General features: G+C 39.2%; 1 protein-coding gene across 1 annotated transcript; it reads left to right on the top strand.

Moving 5' to 3' along the window:
• The first annotated feature begins 356 nt into the window (after positions 1-356).
• Positions 357-9483, top strand: LOC135241762 (intestinal mucin-like protein). Its single transcript, XM_064312430.1, has 12 exons — positions 357-490; positions 1564-1735; positions 1919-1950; positions 3437-3605; positions 4824-4928; positions 5615-5655; positions 5954-6076; positions 6484-6582; positions 7143-7271; positions 7572-7611; positions 8519-8639; positions 8866-9483. The coding sequence occupies exons 4-12, from the start codon at positions 3482-3484 to the stop codon at positions 9068-9070; spliced, it is 987 nt and encodes a 328-aa protein (XP_064168500.1). The 5' UTR covers positions 357-490; positions 1564-1735; positions 1919-1950; positions 3437-3481; the 3' UTR covers positions 9071-9483.
• The last annotated feature ends 4612 nt before the right edge of the window (positions 9484-14095 follow it).

Raw genomic sequence — 14095 nt, 5'->3', positions numbered from 1 at the left:
TCCCTTTGCAGCCATTTTAATCGATATATTCATTTCATAAGTTATGTTCATAAATTATCCTAATCACCTTTACTTATACGTGTTGTCCTTGAATATATTCACCCTTCCATTTCCGTTATTCTATTATTTTGTGACCTAAATAATACTGCCTGTACAGACACATTCATGCTGAGTTTGATTTTCACATGGACACTAATCCCTCATGGCCCTTACCTTTTCACCCTCAGGATCAATAATATATAATGAAACTGACGGTGAAGGCTGGTGCTTCACTGCTTACTGCAATGCAACATGTGAAATTGAGAAGAAGTCAAAACCCTGTCATACGACTGTTTCACCACCCGTTTCGACAACCATTGAGAAGACCACCATTCCAGCTAGTACACCATCTTCTACAGCCAAAACCGAAACAACAACTATTGTAACAACTACCAGCCCTGAAACTACGACATTGGTGCCAGACTGTGACCACTTCGATCCTCCAAGAAAGGTAATCAATCATTGCTAAATGAACAAAAGCTATTAAAATAATTACTGACGTTTAGCAAATTATGTCCTTAATGCGCACCCATATTCACAAACTCTGCCTATGAACATAAAATGTTTACCATGCATACATGTTAAAAATGAGATGCCTAATGGCATATTATTAAGTTTTATAACTAACCACTGTGATCCGATAGGGCACTCAGCTATTTGCGCAGATTGTTTCCCACACGGCACCTCCGCTTCAGTTAGCCAGTATAGCAATAAGTTAGCTTTGTGTACAGGTTTCCAGTTAAAACCACCCTCCAACTATATATGTTATGCTACAAGCCATATCCCCACCCATAGCATATGTAGCATTTCAATAATTCAAATACTAGTGTAAATCATAAACACTTAATTGAACATACTGGAATTATTATTATTATTCCTATCGGAGTGTACCTCTGCTGCATAAAAAATATGAAGCTACAGTATTACAGCTAATATGTGCTCCATGACAGGAATCGTGTAACTTTTATTCATCTATTTATTGCTAAATCTCTTGGCAAGCTGCTGAGAAACACAGTAAGCTACTGGTACTGATCTTACCGATCCTCTTCGCTTTCAAAAACTCCCACATTGTAAAAAGAAGCAAAGTAAACCACACAATCTGAATTGGCTCTATTGTTATTGCTTTGCCTTTATGACCTGAAAAAATTAAGTTCAGGTTCATTGCCACGGTTACAGTTGGGCCTGGCTGAATCCCAGTGGAAATGCTGTGAGAACTATAGCCCCATCACTTTGGTTCCAGACTTGAGTTCCTGGGCTTAAGTTCCTATGCTTTTGGCCCACAGTGGATAGGGGGCTAATATTATTATTAGCACTCGCCTGTCACACGTACCACCCTGAAATAGACACTGGATAGATAATCAGGCTTTGTAAATACAGCCCACAGTAATTACTTACATTGAAACATTAATGAACCTAATCACTGTCTTCTTCAATCACAGGCTATACTTTCCTCATCATTTGTATTGAGGACCATGTGTATTGAGTGTAATGTGTGTAACTGTACTGATTATTTTACCATGGTAGAATGGTGAATCTTGGAGTGTTGACAACTGTACCAAAGCAACATGCACCCACGGTTCTGCTGTCTTGACGCCAAAGGAGTGTGAGCCAGTGAAATCAGTCGTTTGTGAGAACGGACATTCCCCAGTTAAGGTCTATGATGAGTCTGGATGCTGCTTCCAGTATGAATGTCAATGTAAGTCTTCATGAACATTAAATAAGCTCACTCGAATCACCCTTAATCATGTAAATGTGCTTATATCCTCTGATATTGTAAGTCATTCTGCCTAATAGCGACTACTAGATGAATAAAATCTCTTGGAAAAAATGTACTTGAGATTTGTTTTTGCCCTCATTCATGTCCTTTTTGTTTTGTCAGACTGCTTGGGGCCTAATGACACGACCAAACAGGTAATACCTTTACATACGACTCATAAAATTCCCTGTCACTATTTCTATGGTAACACATCTTGGGACATTTTACGATTCATAATTCTGGTTACCAAGGATAATGTATTAGCGTAATTTTCTCTCAACCAGTTGTACTCAGGTCAGATCACGACCCACACTGACAAAACATATTTTTGAAAGGGCCAGATCACAAAACAGCCCTTTTAATCGAACAAACCATCATATAATACAGTACTTAAAAAGGCTACAAGCAAAAGGCAATTTACAAGGAATGAATAAGCAACCTTATGCTGTGCTGTACCAATGTAACTAAAATGTATGACTATTACATCGCAACCAAAACTACTGAAACTATGGCAAAAAGGCACTGTCAATGGGAGTTCAGTTCTGCTTGAGTCTGTTCAATATTACCATCCTTAGCTCCCCTCCTTCATTTTTTCGCACAATTATAGTCATATCTTGAAAACTATAATTTAATATATAAAATAATGCACTGTAATATATAGGTGGACCCTGCATACCTATATATTCTTCATTGTATCCAAATATATTCATAGACCATACATGAGAACTTAATGTCAGATATACTGACATGAAAAGCCATATCTTTTTCAAATGTTTAATTCCTTTGAAATGGTTTATTTAATCTGCATCAATTTGAAAATAAATTAATTGCAATATCATTTAAATTTTACAGACACTATAGATAAAAATTTGATAGAAATGCAGAATCCTAAGTTGAAAAAATACAAAATTCTACTTAGTGACAACATTTTAGCATTTGGACTTAAGATTAAATGATAAAAACACTTGGATAATTGTATTATCTTTTATTTTAATATAATCAATGAACTAATATTGATTATATTAAACATATAATATAATCATAGCTCAGGAGGTAAGAGCGGTTGTCTGGCAGTTGGAGGGTTGCCGGTTCGTCCCCCGCCCTGGGCCACCTAACCCCTAATTACTCCCAACGAGCTGATTGGTAGCTTGCGTGGCAGCCTTTCACCGTTGGCGTGTGAGTGTTTGTGTGTGAATGGGTGAATGAGAGGCATCAACTGTACAGCGCTTTGGATAAAATCACTATATAAAAATGCAGTCCATAAAATATATTTTAGATATCTGTATGCCCTCTATCTAGCCTGTATATAGCCTGTATCTAGCTGTGTTATGTGAGGTTTGTGTAACATGATCACCTGTAACCAGTGTCTGCAGCTTTAAAATGGCAACAAAAGGTACTTTCTGTCAACACTTCCTGTACAGGGTGATAGTCTTACAATAATAGGTTGATATATGGGGGCCCAGCAACTACACATCTCCAATCTGCACTTCCGAAACAATGCTGGAGACTGCAAAAGCTTTCACAGGCTTGTGCAATACATGGCCAATGCATTTAATCAAAGTTGGAAAATAAATCTGGAGAAATCAAAAGGCTGTATGATATGTTTTAAACATGCCCGGACCTGTTCTGTTTGCCATGCAGCCAGGCGAGAAGTGGGAGAGCAACTGCCAGGAGTGTGAGTGTCCCATGAACTCCACCACTCCCCTCTGTAAACCTGTGGAGTGTTCAATCAAGCCAAACAAAACCTGCGAGAAGGCTGGTCAGGTGCCCGTGGTCGAGATTGTGGACTGCTGCGAGAAGGTCACATGTGGTAAGTGAATAAGGAGGGGTGTGCAGTCATTCGTCTGGGTCTGGTCACATGGTAAGTGAACTAGGGAATGATGTATGCTCATTAATTCAGGTATAGGCTGTGTTCCATCATTCCATTGGAAATGGAAAATGCTGCCTTCGCTTCTTCACCATCCAATGGAGTGATGTTTAAACATAATGTGAGGGAGCCCTTCCCAAGCCAGTGAGCTAGGGGAGGTGTTGAGATGTTTCAACTGGACCAGCTTTCTGCTGCTCTGCATTTGGATATCCATCAGCATCAGCAATAGGAAGTATATAATGGTTGCCGTGGAATTGCTGGCTTGAGCGTTGTAACGTGAAATCTCTCTACTGACCCTCAAAGCAAATATACCCCCATCAACCTATGTTTTTCCCCTATTGATGGGGTTCCAAATATTTTGGAGGAATATACCCGACAGTATTTGGGAAGAAAATATGAGAAATGGTGTCCTGATATAAAAATAATTACTGTAAATTCATTCATACCGGAAAAAAACATTTATTTAGAATATACAAAAAGTAGTCGGCCAACTGTGAGCAAGGCATATAAAATTTGTTGTAGCTACTAACCAACATGAAAATCAAAGTACTATAATGCAAAGGTCAACTAGTGTGCCAATTCAGATCATTTATCCAGAATTTTTTGTTTTAAGTTAATTAACATGGTAGCAAATATTAGCATGCTACGTATAGGATTTTTTGAAATACTGACATTGTGGGCCCACAGGGAAGTAGCCAGAATTAATGAAAGCGTGGGTGCAATGCCAAGCATTGTGGGCTATTTCACCACTTGAAAAGATGCATTTTGTGGTTCCCTTGGAAGGAGATTCCACAGGGCTTGAGGGACCATAGACCCTCCCTCAACTCGCTTAAATTGGAATGGCACCTCTAGTGTTGGTCTTCATCTTACAGCTGAGTAACTTTGGGGATTCCCCCTCTAATAGAGGACTAGTGAACATGAGGAAGCAAGCTTATTTCAGATTGGAATGAGATCCTGGTATCACAGTCTGGAAATGGGTGACCTCTAAAAATAGATGAAAGCATTAAGACATTTCACAGAAAGTATTTAGGATTTTTCAAGGATGACATTTCCCAACACCGCGTTCTCTTATGCCCCTCTGTCAGTGTTGAGAAATCACGCATCAGTCTGCCAGTGCAATCTGCCGTTTCGTCTCAACGCTTTGCTCTTCTTCTCACACAGAATGTGATGTGGACACATGCCCACAGACAAGCCACACCTGCTCCGAAGGGTTCCAGCCAATAGTAACTACCCCAAAAGGAAGCTGCTGTCCTGAATATGACTGCCGTAAGCCTCTCATGTTTATGTAATCATGTCTTAGCAATGCGCTTTGCTACTACTGCACGTTAACCCTTTATGGTGTAAGATCACACATATTCTGAATATCTTAACTGAACATTCTAATGCTGATGTAACAATCACGACTGTTTGGAAGCAACTGAAAACATTCCAGGAAACATGATCTTCAAAGCGAGACCCAGTGCAAACAAAATCTGAATTTATTTGAAATAGTTCCAAAGAATCGAAGAAAACAAACAAATCAGTGATATTCAGCTATGTTATTCAATTGAGATCCTTTTTTTAAAAAAAAAAAGGTAACAAGTGAGTTCAGACAACAACAGGATTTGTCATTGGCCTTTTGCTCACTCTTAAAGCATCATTGTGATTTATATTTTAATCACTCAGCGGACACACCATATCACATTTGCTTCTCGTGTTCAATACTGACATATTTTACATCAATAAAAAAGTTGTCATTTTTTATATTCATAAATATTAATGTTAAATATATTATCATATTTTAATATACAGCATAGAAATATTTACATATGTTACTATCAAATACAAAAGCAGTTATGAGTGACAACATTGCTAGCACTCTGTAGATCTACTTGCTAGGAAGGCTGCTTGGATGAATCATAGCATTTGTGTTTTTTATTGAGCTGATTTCACCATGTTTCCTCTCTCTGCAGAGCCCAAGCCTGTCTGTGTCTACAATAAAACAGAATATCAGGTGAGAATCCATTATTTGAAATTGTATAATGTATATAATTAATGTATAATGTAAACATTATGTACAAATTATTAACATAAAAAATTCTAAACATAAAATAAATAAATATGTTCAGATGTCTGAGGTGTGCTTGTGGTTAGAGTGAGCATATGCTCATATTGGTCATCTCTGTTAAAGTGTGGAGGTGTGCATATTGATGGTCTCGCTGAAAGAGAGTATGTATGTATACTGGTTGCATCGGGCTGCATTCTCCTCTGTCCCAGGGGTTTAACTGCACCTCTGTTGTGTTCTATTGCAGCCAGGAGCAGTTGTTCCCTCAGACAAGTGCGAGGATTGCAAATGTGGCTCCACTGTAGATCCGGACACTAAACTCCATTCTGTCGAGTGCACCCCAGTGAAGTGTGATGAGAGCTGCAAGCTGGTAGGTACCAAGGTTCACACAGTGCAAGAGTGCCTAAAAACTGATGTGAAGGATGTGTTAAAAAAACATCTTCACCTTTCATTTTCAACTGGGCCTTTGCATTGAAGAAATTCCCAGCATGTCACAATAGATGCATAAATAAATTTCTTTCTAAACTTAATTCCATAACACATTTGTTGCCTGTCCGAATTCGTTTTCAGCTGAGAAGTTGCCTTTGACAGGAATCCACTGAACCAATTAACTTATTTTTAATTGGTGCAGTGGATTACTTATTATTGCTGATAATCTTCAACTCTACAAACAATTTGGCAGTGCTGTTCTTTTTGAACCTCACCAATTCATCATTTTTGTGTTGAACAGACTTGGGTTTTTGACTGTGTGTTTTTTTGTGTGCAAATCTCCTGCAGGGCTCTGAATACGAGGCTGTGCCCGGTGAGTGTTGTGGCAAGTGTGTGGAGAAGAACTGTGTTGTTATGTTACCTGGCAACACAACACAAATCCTTGAGGTGAATGACCAATTCTTACACCAATGTACAAATCATACAAAATCAGCGATTTTCCATATTGGCTTCTTAAAGAGAGCCATCTCTTATTGGTTTTGCTTGTTGGGTGTTCCCCTTGAAAAAGGGATCATTTCTTTTGATTGGTTCAGTTTATTGTTGATATCCGGTTTAACAGAATTCTGTAATCTCAAAAAGTGCATGCTTTTCTTAACCTTATTTTTGCATGCTTTAATTCAGATGCCACTAATTCAAATGGCTTTGATGTATATATAAAAATTAATTAATTATTCATGACATTAATGAAATTGGCCAATGGAAGTGAGTTGGTTGTTGGGTATAGCTGTCTGAGCACTTTCGACAGCAACAGCTGAAATCACATTTACAGCTGATCACTTTCTGTATGACTGCAGACATTTCTAAATGTAAAATACATCTATTATCATTTAACGTGTAGTCTGATTTTGCATTGCCATATAGTTGCAGTTACGTAGGATTTTGAGATAGTAGTCAAATTTTTACATTTTTACTGCACACTCAGAGGCTAACTATTTTCCATCTCACAGCCCGGCCAGATCTGGACACCTCCAAATGACAAGTGTTCAAAGTACAAATGTGAGAAGATAGAGGATCAGCTGGTTCCTGTTGAAGTGAAAATGGTCTGCCCTGAATTCAACCCAGAGAACTGCATTCCTGTGAGTTTCAAATCAGTAGCAAGGCCCTGATATCATGTGAAAGCAGATGGTGCAAAGGAATTTCCCAGAGCAGTTTTCCAGAAACAAACTATTGATAAATTACCGAGCTTATAACAAATTACTTATTAACAATCTCGGAATTTTCAGTATTCATAGTATCAATATCCATAATAAAAGTAATTTTCTTCAGCATAGAAATTCCTATAAAAATGAAGTTGCCACAAGTATTATGTATTAAAGAGCAACTGAAAATCCCTGTCAGCGCAAAGTCATTGTAATCATACCTGTATTTTACCACAGGGCACTGAAAAAACTGATGAAGATGGATGTTGCGAAACCTGTAAGTAACAAAATTATTCATTATCTTTGTTTCAATCTGACATAACTTTTGTCAACAAATTCCTACCACATACAGTGAACATCATAATGTTTGGGACAAATACATTATTTTTTGCTGGACCGCGGGGCCAGCCCAACAAACGCTAATGTCTGTGAATGAGTGAGTGACTGAGTGAGTGAGTGATGAAGTTACACCATCGGTCGGCCGGATCATGTTTGTTAGGTCCAGCCATATACTAGGTTTTAACCTGGTCTTGTTTTAACTGATGTGGCTGTACTCCACAATTTTAATTGTAATCAAACAATTCACTTGTGGTTAAAGTACACATTCTGGCTGAAAAATAAGAAACAGAAACAGTCAGAGACATAGGCCAAACCTTAGGCTAACCAAAACCAACTGTTTGGAACATCATTGAGATGAAAGAGAGCCCTGGTGAGCTCAAAAATAGCAAAAAAGCCAGGCAAGGGCCACTAGTGGTGAATGTTTTTATGTTTGGCTATCCAACTAGCAGCCAGCGCCTGTGGATCACACTGCACTGTTTGGGTTTAGGTTTTAGTCAGAGGTGTAGCAAAGGTGTGATAGTGCACTAGCTGATCAAGACTCTTCATATTCCCTTTAAATGAGCAGTTGTGTCCCTCACACATATTTCCTTTATTTGTACAGTAGCCACATTCACTGTCTAATTTGACTTTCCACAATGCCCATCTTGTGAGTTTGATTAAATGTTCCTTGAAATTACCAAATGGCCTTATACACTGACATATGTTATAAATGAGGCATGAATAAGTGTGCTTGTGGTACACATACGTCCCTGTGATATAAAATTTTGTATAATGGAATGTCTTCAGTAGAAATTGTCTTACACATGGCCACTTTTATTGACCTGCAACTCACTTACCTTCATCAGGTACTCCACATGAGGACTGCAAAGTCATGAAGAACAGCACTCACCTGGAGAAAAATGGCTGCAAGACCACAGAGCCTGTGGAAGTCAACTCCTGCGAAGGCAACTGCGCAACCTCCTCCATGTAAGTTCCACACCTGCATGGAGTACAAATTTCAGTAAAAAGCAGATGAAAAGATCCCCCAACTTTCAGAAATGTGCTTTACTAATAAACCAACGGCCGTTTATTTCTTTTGACAAATCATGATCTTGCAGGTGCAGCTTCAATGGGAGATGTTGAATCAAGTCAACTGAAATTATGAAAACGGAATGTTTTTCACCCCATTTCCTTTACTTTCTCCTATTTCCAGGTACTCTGTGGAGGCTAATTCTATGGTTCACGCATGCTCCTGTTGTCAAGAGATGTCCACAAGCAGCAAGGAGGTGGAGATGGCCTGCCCAGATGGGACAAAGATCAGCTACACCTACACTTACGTTGAAACATGTGGCTGCAAGCCCTTGGAGTGCCCTGAGGAAAAATCTTCCCAGAAAGTATCACGGCGAAGGCGTCGATGAACCAACGGACAGATTCATGGCCGCCACTCCTCTGATGATCATTCCTCTGGTTGACCGTATAAAGACTATACAATTCTCCCAATAGAAAAATGTTAGGTTTAGGCTTATTAGGGTCAGCTGTAAAACATAGTGTGTTTTTTCTTTCTTTCTGTTGGTTTTTAAAGGCAAGACTTCATTTTAATCTCATTTAACTTTTATTTAATATACATCTGAATTAGCTCAGATGGTGAGTGATGTTTCAGTTTTTGAATGGAATGGGTTTAACATTAAATACCGGGAAGAAATAGGGGGATTATCACTGCATTATAGTGTCTATCTTAGCTTTAACCGTTTATAGAATATAGCTGCTTATAGAAGGGTGTTTCTGTTCTTACCTGTATTAACCTCTTAATAAACTGTAGCAATTGAAATGAGCTCTGATTCTGTGATTCTGTAAAGCAACAGCTTTATTTCAAGTTGTATTGTTATTCACTAGTTACCCTTATTTTAGATGACTTACATTTATTCTGTATGAATATATACTGTGAAAATATACATTCACTGAATAGATCCTTGTTCAAAGATCTGCCTGTAGTGTCCCTACCTAGGACTAACACCTGCAGTCTGAGTACAAGAGTACTTCCTGGTCACAATTTTGTACTGACATTCCACCAAACTGACAATTGTAGTGGGAAACATCAAATGGCCCCTGTAGGATTTCAAACTCATAATCCACGGTTTTCAAAAGTAGCCCAATGTTCCTAAGCCCCCGGGGTGCTGCTTGTGTGTTGGGAACTGTAACATTAGCTGGTGAGCAAGTTTATTATACATATTATACATACACATTTGAGATATTTAAAAAATCCAGTAGATAAGATGCTGGTTTTATTGCAAATTTCAATGAATACAGGACAACTGCGATACTGTATAAAACTCAGTTGTGGACTGCCCAATCAACCGAACAGGCCACAAACCCAGAAGTAGCAAAAGAAATACACTTCTCCCTCTATTAATGTGTTTCTTGACAAAATGACAGAAGCATACATTCATTTGCCGTCCTAGAAGCAGTTTTGTTGATCCGGGTAGTCAGAAGTCACCTTATTGTCCACAGACCACTGCTCCCTTTTTCCATGTTTCCTCACTGATGTCCTGTTTTTTATGACATCACATGAACTATTCCTAACTTGCTCTTGTTCATTCCATGTGTCCCAGAACTTTTTTGGTCAATATGTTACAGTTTCTCAGAAAACAACAGACATTTACTTGTACCTATTTTACCCCATTTACTTGATTCCATTTCATGATCTGTTCCATTTGCCTAATGAGTCCATTCCTTGCATCCTCTGCTGGGTGGAGCTAAGGAGCTAGGAAAGGATCTGAGGAAAGGACACAAGGAGGTAAAAATAAGCAACTGGAATGAGCCTCAGGGTCACCTTGGTGGCTAACCTCACGCTAAAATGTGGCTGGTCATTGTTTGCAAATGTTGGGTAGCTGCTGTTATTAGCTAGCTAACTAAATTCTTTTATGCTTGGCAATGTGTTGCCAGGGAGACAGGGCTACCCTCCACCACACTTCACCTTTCCAAAATTAACAAATACAATCACGCCACACATGCCAATCTTGCACTTAATGATGAGGAGGAAAGACCTCATACCTTACATCACACGGATGGCAGAGTGTGGCTTCAGTGTCACCAGAGCAGTGGTCAAGGGTCTGGCGGGTGAAACTGTATGGGCCAGTGGACACAAGACACGTGTCAACCTGAACAAGGGTCCCAGTGACAACTGGTGGGCCGGGTTCAGAGCTCGCCTCCCTGAACTTAAGGGTCCCTGACTCTTTGGATATGGGCCAGGGTACAAGGAGCCACCATCAGTGATGCAGGGGTTCTTCATATATGAACCCCTATTTTTAAAAGCATGAATTGGAGAACAAGTCACATGTGCAGAAGTGTCCCCAGCAGAAGGGCCTCCAGACCCTGAGGCACATTTTGCCACGTGCCGCAGCATGACACAACCAGAGAACAATGGGGAGCAATGTTTTTTGGGTGCAGTGTGACCTCTACGAACTCTGGTTTCTCCTGATATGTGCAGAGCTGGTGGAGGTGCTAGAGGAAGACTGGCTCTCCCATAACGGTTGCTTGTAAATTTGTTTACACACACACAAGCATGCACGCACGCACATAGTTTTTTTAAAATTACATCAGTTCTGAATTTATGGCACGCCATTTTATGTTGCTGAGTTTCATGTTCATTGTTACATGTTATGCATTGTTATAAAGGAAGTTAAAAAGTTAATGTTGCAACTACAGTCAAATTTGAATTGTTTTAATATACTGCATTTCACTAATTAAAACAATAGTTTTAATATAATGCATTTTATTAATTAATCTTTGAATAATTAACTTAAATGAACTTAAATTATTTTATTTCATAAAAATGAGATTAAAAGATTTGATAAACATTCCATATGCATTGCCTGATCATATTAATAAATTAATTTTTAAGCTATCCTACTATGCGCGATTCATTTGTTCATATAGCTACTATTTGCAACTATTATAAACTACTATACATATATTAACACTAAATAGTATTAATTTAATTAGAATTTATAAAATAATCAAATAATTATTGAATAGAGATTTGCCTGCATAACCGAATGTGACACGGCCACAGCTGTGCTTCAGGCGAGCTGTTGGGAACATTGTGAAATAGTGCTATACTCAATATAGCAAGCATTAACTAAACTTCCCGGTGCAAAAGGAAATTGAGAGGTTTGAATCTTACGACATCTGCCCAGTGGTGAGTACATGTTGTTTGAAGTACAGAGGACATGTGCAGAGCTGCAGCAGTAGTCACAGATCTGGGCTGATACCCCCTCGATGGAGAGCAGGCTAATGTTAGCATTAGGGCTGATCAATTTCATATCTTGTCTTTTGAAGCTTTCGCCAAATGAAAACATTTAACTTTACATTACATTACATTACAGGCATTTAGCAGACGCTCTTATCCAGAGCGACGTACAACAAGTGCATTGGTTCATGATGTAGAGGTGCAAAAGAAACACTAGAGTGAAGTAAGGATCGTAGTGCCAGAAGTGACCACATCGATCAGGACTCCAACCCTGTAGAGTAAGCTGTTCAGCAAGCAAGCAGCAAGCAAACTTAAAACATAGTTTTTTTTTTAAAAATAATAGTTTAATTCATTCCATTAATTTGAACTTATCCTAATTGTGGTTTTAGCATTTTTTTTTTAGATTTCAGACCCTCCCGAAAGGTTTTATTTTAACTGGCTTCACACTGCATGTAACATTACTTACAGGTCCAACAGAAAACAGGCCAACTCCACGTTGCTTGTCATCCCCTTGGCAAACTTCAGCCGACGCCACCGAGGAAAGGCCATTCCAAAGTTAACGCTAGTTCTTGTATGCACTCTGTCCGCTTGTTTTTTTGCTTCTTTGTATCTGGGTTATTACAGCACCTAGATAGCAAAAAAAAACACTCCAGTGGGGTTTTTCACAAAACAAAATAGCTGGGTTAGCTGGATAACTGCACTGAGTTAAACCCTGGCTGATGTAAAAAAAAAAAAAAAGCAGTTCTGGGTTTTACTCAATGCAGCTACCCAGCTAACTCTGTAATCCTGTTTTTGAGGATCTGTTGCCACATTCACTCCTCCCCACACAGAAAAGAGCACCATGGCCAGAACCACATTTTAAAATAACAATTACAGGTGAAAGTACGTAAAGACAGTGCATCATCGATATGCCTTGGTTATTTCATACTTTCAAGGTAAACACCCTGCATGGTGTGCCTTTAAACCCTTCAAAATATACTGAAAAGCAATACCGAATCTAGGCTGCTTCCTATGCAATATCTTGGAAGACATTTGACGTTTTGTTTTTTGATGAGCTGCCCAAATTAGCTTAGGTTTTAAAAGGCCTTTTAAATTTGTGTCACTTGCAGAGTTAGAGATCAGAAGGTGGTGGAGGAGGAGTCCCTGTGCTTTTTGACTTGTCACGACCTGGCTCAGAAGACTCACGAGGATAACATTAAACAAAGAGTAATTTATTGTAAATAAGGATAAATGAACAGGATTAACAAAGTTACAATGATGCGTGTCTGTCTGTAAAGATCAGTGGTGTAGGTGAGTGGATGTGTGTAAGGTGTGGTGTGGAGGTGCTGGATGGAAAAACCAAAGACAAACGCCAAACAACCGCGCAGGGAGCAAGCACTGGCAGACAGAGAGGGAGGGCCATCACACTCAGTGTGTGCCATCCGGGAAAAAGGAAATGTTTTATTTTTCTGGTATTACTTTTTCCCCTTTCATCAACATCATCGTCAAGGCGAAAGCAGCAGTGGGGAAAAAGAAACAAAAAACTCCACATTATGTCTGAGAAATATCGACGTGAGTACTTGTTTACATCAAAAATTGGTTGCCCAGCCACGTCAGTTGTCAAGATAGGCAAGGACTTGCAGACCCAAAGAGTTGTTACAGAACTAATGCATGCATTAGGCTAATGCCTCCCATACACCAGATGACTTCTAGACATCTAACGTCTGACACACTCTCACATTTACCAACGATATGTCCTAGAGGTGCACACATTCATGATTCTGCAAAGACTGGGAAGCATGCAGCCTCACCCATTGACATATGACTCTGACGGGATTATTTTGGAGATTTTGTATCGCAGCCCTCCTCCTCCTGTCGGAGACTCACTACCGGTGTGCCGATGTCAGGCAAAAGCCCTGTCCGGACGGGGTTAGTTTCACTCGGAGAGGTCAGATTCTGTCATTTTTACCCACGTGATTACCAGCGTCCGGAACGACCAGGTCAGTGATTTTTAGATTTTCATTGGGCACGCGAATAACAATTCCAGCTGAAAAAGCCTAGTTTTTTTTTGCAACGTCCTCTGATCAATTACCAATTACCGTTTGGACCAACATGCCAATACCCTATTTGATGCATGAACTATTTCGGGTTAATTTTTTTTCATACTTCCTATTTCCAGCTTTGTATAGCCTATTTTTATATTTCATATATTTTT

Source organism: Anguilla rostrata, chromosome 16, assembly GCF_018555375.3.
Source record: "Anguilla rostrata isolate EN2019 chromosome 16, ASM1855537v3, whole genome shotgun sequence".
Taxonomy (NCBI): domain Eukaryota; kingdom Metazoa; phylum Chordata; class Actinopteri; order Anguilliformes; family Anguillidae; genus Anguilla; species Anguilla rostrata.
Note: the sequence above shows the minus strand (reverse complement) of the source record. Positions and strands in the feature narration are given on the sequence as shown.